This window comes from Macrosteles quadrilineatus, unplaced genomic scaffold (genome assembly GCF_028750875.1).
Source record: "Macrosteles quadrilineatus isolate MER2022 unplaced genomic scaffold, UCM_ALF_1.0 Scaffold_12__1_contigs__length_5162894, whole genome shotgun sequence".
NCBI lineage: Eukaryota > Metazoa > Arthropoda > Insecta > Hemiptera > Cicadellidae > Macrosteles > Macrosteles quadrilineatus.
This window is the reverse complement of record NW_026542605.1, coordinates 4637670-4642323: the sequence shown is the minus strand read 5'-3', so window position 1 is coordinate 4642323 and position 4654 is coordinate 4637670. Positions and strand designations below refer to the sequence as shown.

Here is a 4654-nt window from a genome sequence, read left to right as displayed (position 1 = left end):
CGAGTCCCTACCCACCGACCCAGAAAGTAAAGTACATAAAGTAAATTTGTGTGTCTCTCAGCAATTTTGTTACCAGTGCATTGAGGGAAAATTCTGTATAGCGTGTAAAAATCGTACACGAGTGTTTGATTCCGACCCTATTAACCAGTTTATGAACTATGTAATGTATGTGAGAAAGCAGTTCAAAAACGTCTGTGTAATCGCACATAATGGGCAGGGTTTTGACTTTCAATTCTTGCTAAAGTACTTGTTGGAAGAAACAAAATTCACACCGGAACTTGTAATGCGAGGAACCAAAATTATCTTAATGAAAATTGACAATGTGAGGTTTGTGGACTCGTTAAGTTACTTCCCCATGGCTCTATCCGCACTCCCTAAAGCCTTTGACCTACCTCCAGAGAAAAAGAAAGGCTACTTTCCCCATCTCTTCAATACTCTAACAAACCAAAACTACGTGGGTCCTATGCCACCCAAAGAGTACTACTGTCCCGAATCCATGTTTGAGAAATCACACAACGACTTTGACAAATGGTACAGCGAACAGGTTGCAAAAAAGTATGAATTTAATTTTAAAAAGGAGTTGCTGGAATACTGCATGTCAGATGTCGATATCTTGGCTCAATCCTGTCTAAAGTTCCGCTCAATCTTCCTAAAAGAGTGCAATGTTGACCCGTTTCTCGAGGCTGTTACCATCGCGAGTGCCTGTAATCTAGCCTTCAGACGTAACTTCCTGAAACCTAACACTATCGGCATCATCCCTAAGAACGGTTATCGAATAGTAGACAATCAATCGGCAATTGCACTCCATTGGCTTTCTTGGGTCGAGGAAACCAACGGGATTAGGATCGATCATGCCGGACGAGGCAAAGAAGTCAAAGTTAATGGGATGAAGGTAGATGGATTTGATGGTAGAAACATCTATGAGTTTCACGGGTGTTACTGGCACGGATGCCCTAAATGTTTTAATTGCAACCGTCACGTCCCTTTGAAGGAGGATCCCTCCGATAGCTTACATCTTCGCTACGAGAGAACCATAGCTAAAAACTCCAAGTTTACAGAACACGGTTTGGTAGAGATGTGGGAATGCGAATTCCGTAAGCTTAAAAAGGATAAAAAACTTAATCATCTGGACAGTCTGCCCATCTTGAACAATCTCCCACTAGACCCACGACAGTCTTTCTTTGGAGGTAGGACTGGCAATGCGAAATCCTATCACAAATGCGCCGAGGGAGAAACCATTCAATACGTTGATGTTTGCTCTCTCTATCCGTATGTTTGTAAGTATGGGAAGTACCCTGTAGGCCACCCAACTATCTATGTCGGAGACAAGGAGTGTCGCGAGAGAGGTATGGGAGTAGAGGGTTTGTTAAAGTGTAAAGTCCTTCCCCCTCGTGATCTCTATCACCCAGTACTCCCTACAAAAATAAACGACAAATTGATGTTTGTGTTGTGTAGGACTTGTGGGGAGATGATGTATCAGGGAGAGTGTAACCATGATAGTGATAATAGGGCACTAGTTGGGACATGGACAATGGATGAGATTAGGAAGGCAGTAGAGAAAGGGTACATTGTACTGAACATGTATGAGTTATGGGAGTACCAGGTTGCGACTTATGAAAACGGGGGCTTGTTCACTGACTTTATTAATACATTTTTAAAGATGAAACAGGAAGCTTCTGGCTATCCAGAGTGGTGTAAGACTGAGGAGGACAAAAACAAATACATAGCGGAATATTTGGGACATGAGGGAATCAAGCTGGAGAAAGACAAAATTGTTAAGAATGGGGGTTTGAGGTCTTTGGCAAAATTAATGTTAAACAGTTTCTGGGGTAAGTTTGGTCAACGCGAAAATCAGACTAAAGCCACAATCGTTAGGGATTCTAAAACACTTTTTCAAATGTTCTCATCCCCCGAAATAGATGTAAATAGAGTCCAAACCGTCAACGAGGAGGTTGTAGTTGTTTCTTGGGAGTACTTGGAAGAAGTTGGGGAACCTCTCAGTAACGTTAATGTTTGTATCGCGGCCTACACCACAGCGCAGGCGAGACTCGAACTCTACGAACATCTTGAGGCCCTAGGAGTTCAAGTATTATATTATGACACAGACAGTGTCATTTTTTACCACCGTCAAGGCTTATACAGAGTTCCTACGGGAGATTACCTCGGCGAAATGACTGACGAATTGGCAGATTATGGACCCGGCTCTTACATCACTGAACTTGTCTCTGGGGGGCCAAAAACTTACGCATACCTTGTCTGGTCAACCAATCAACAGAAATTGTTCCCTGTATGTAAAATCAAGGGCCTCACCCTCAACTTTAAAACATCAAAAGTTGTAAACTTTGAAAAACTGAGAGAAATGGTCCTAAGTGAAGTAAAACAGTCAATTGAAATAGAAGAAAACAGAATCAGAAGAACTAGAGACAGAGACATCGTTACCATCACTGAGAGCAAAGTGTTTAAAATCACGGGGCCTAAGAGAAGGTTCGAAGGAGAGTACGACACTCTACCTTTTGGCTATAGAAAAGTCCAAAGAGACATTTAAATTCCTTTGTAAATAACTTTGTAATTTTTCATTGTATATATTATTGTAAATAACTCTCCTAATAAAAAAAAATCTATAGATAAATACTTATGTAATCTGACCAAAGTGTGAGTGTGTGTACACTGAGTAGTTCAGATTGGAAAGAACCTGTGCTACTCCTTGTACTTGTGTGAATGTGTGTACACCGAGGTGCTCAAATCTCAAAGGACTTGAGCCACTCCCTATACTTGTGTGAATGCTATTGGTCACTGGCGCGGCTGACTAAAAGGCCCGTAAACCATGAATGTTAAAACTTTGAATTAACTTTTGGCAGGATTACATAACTAAATCTATAGACTTGACATAAAAAAGCTTTGTAAAAGTAAGGGAGAGGGCGTTTATAGCGACTACCAGGTAATCTGGACTGGCTATAAACGCTTAACCTGGCCTCACTTAATGAGGGGATAGTCTCAAACCCTATCCAATACAAAGCTACATCATACGTAACAGGTATTAAGATACATCATTCTACTAATAATGGATGGTATAGCGGAAGAACTATACCAAATGTAATGTAACTCTTAGAGGATCAAACGACCTGTATAAAGATGATATAGAAGAGATGCAACCTAGTGGAAAGCTTGTAAACCACTACAAAAGTATAGTGGACAACTGAAATCGTTATCACAGATGGTTAAACCCAACAACTCTGTATCTTGATAGGATGGTACATTCAAAAACGCATGAGGAGAGGAGGTCAAACTCCTACTTAAATTTATCCCCCATAAGAGCCTCTAGTTATGGAGGATGATTATAGCGCTAATCTGTAAATAATACAAGTTTACCATATTGGTTTTACACTTGAGGTGTTAAAGACTCAAAAACAGGAAACTAGTGTTGTATTGAGTGAGAAATCAAATTATAGCCCACATTTATTACTTAATAAACATTACAAGGTACAAAGGTAACGTTATCACTGCTACCTGCAGTGTTATCCTGTGATGGTAAATAGTACAGATGTCCGTGACAACACCCTACCTATGATTTATGAGTGTAACGTGTCCGTGTGTGTGTGTGTGTGTGTACAAAGCCCCCTGATTGACCCTCAAATGACTGACTTCCGTTGAAAAACTAATATTCTTGACAACGGTACATATTGATGTAACAGATTTTGAAACCTTGGTTGTAGTAAATAACAACTAAATCGGACCGGGAAAGGCAAATTTACCCATTATCATGGGTAAGCTATAACAGCGATACAAATATTAACAACCGCTTAAGGGCAAGTATATTTTAATTCTGAGAAAATATTAAATAAAACCTGCTGTTAGACTGTATGTTAACGATAGCTAGACTGAGAAAGGTGTGGGAGTATGTTAAAACTCCCCCTATGATAGCTAAACCATGTAGATATCCTAAAAATCTTGTAATCACAGGCTATGGAACCTTACAAGTGGATAATAATATATGAGTTAGTATTGGTAAAAATATGCTTATTGATACCCAAGTCCATTTATATACGTTCCTTTTCTAAGCTACGACTAATAATGTAAGCCATGTTTATTGATTAATAGAGGGGTTTTTATTCCGTTCATCCTATTTATCATTGGTGTTCTGAAGACTATTGTAAACACATTATCTTTTAGCATTTGTGCCCGAATGTTCCATTGGCTCTCAGCTATGAACGTAATGCGACACCTATTGTCTATGCCTCTTTCAAGTTGTCACTGTTTTGAAAAATATTTAATGTTAAGCAATAGTTTTAATGGAGATGTCTCTTAGATTGACATGAAATTGATACACTTGAAGTTCTAAGTAATGCCCCTTTTGCCGTTATCGAGGTTCTACCGTACTCTGAATAAATAAAAAACCTCTTTTAAAACACAAAAACCATCGATATTCAACGTATACTCTAAAGACCGAGGAATGTACAATTCATTCAACGACAAATGCAAAGCAAGAAAGGGAATAGTTGTTATAAATAACACTGACAACTTTTGTCTAGCTAAAGCAATGGTGGTAGGTAAAGCCTATTTTTTAAAAATGGATCCACAAATCGAGGTATTCGTGAAGACAAGACCATGAGACAAACAATTAGGGCAAAGAAACTTATAGCTAAAACGTGTGTAG

At 39.2% G+C, this 4654-nt stretch overlaps 1 protein-coding gene across 1 annotated transcript; it reads left to right on the top strand.

The window, feature by feature from the left end:
• Positions 1-355: 355 nt before the first annotated feature.
• LOC129004894 (uncharacterized) lies at positions 356-2545 on the top strand. Its single transcript, XM_054433589.1, has one exon. It carries the CDS (start codon positions 356-358, stop codon positions 2543-2545), a length of 2190 nt encoding a protein of 729 aa, XP_054289564.1.
• Positions 2546-4654: the final 2109 nt, after the last annotated feature.

Coding starts and splice junctions, on each gene's coding strand:
- LOC129004894 (XM_054433589.1), top strand. CDS start 356: ATGGCTCTATCCGCACTCCCTAAAGCCTTTGACCTACCTCCAGAGAAA.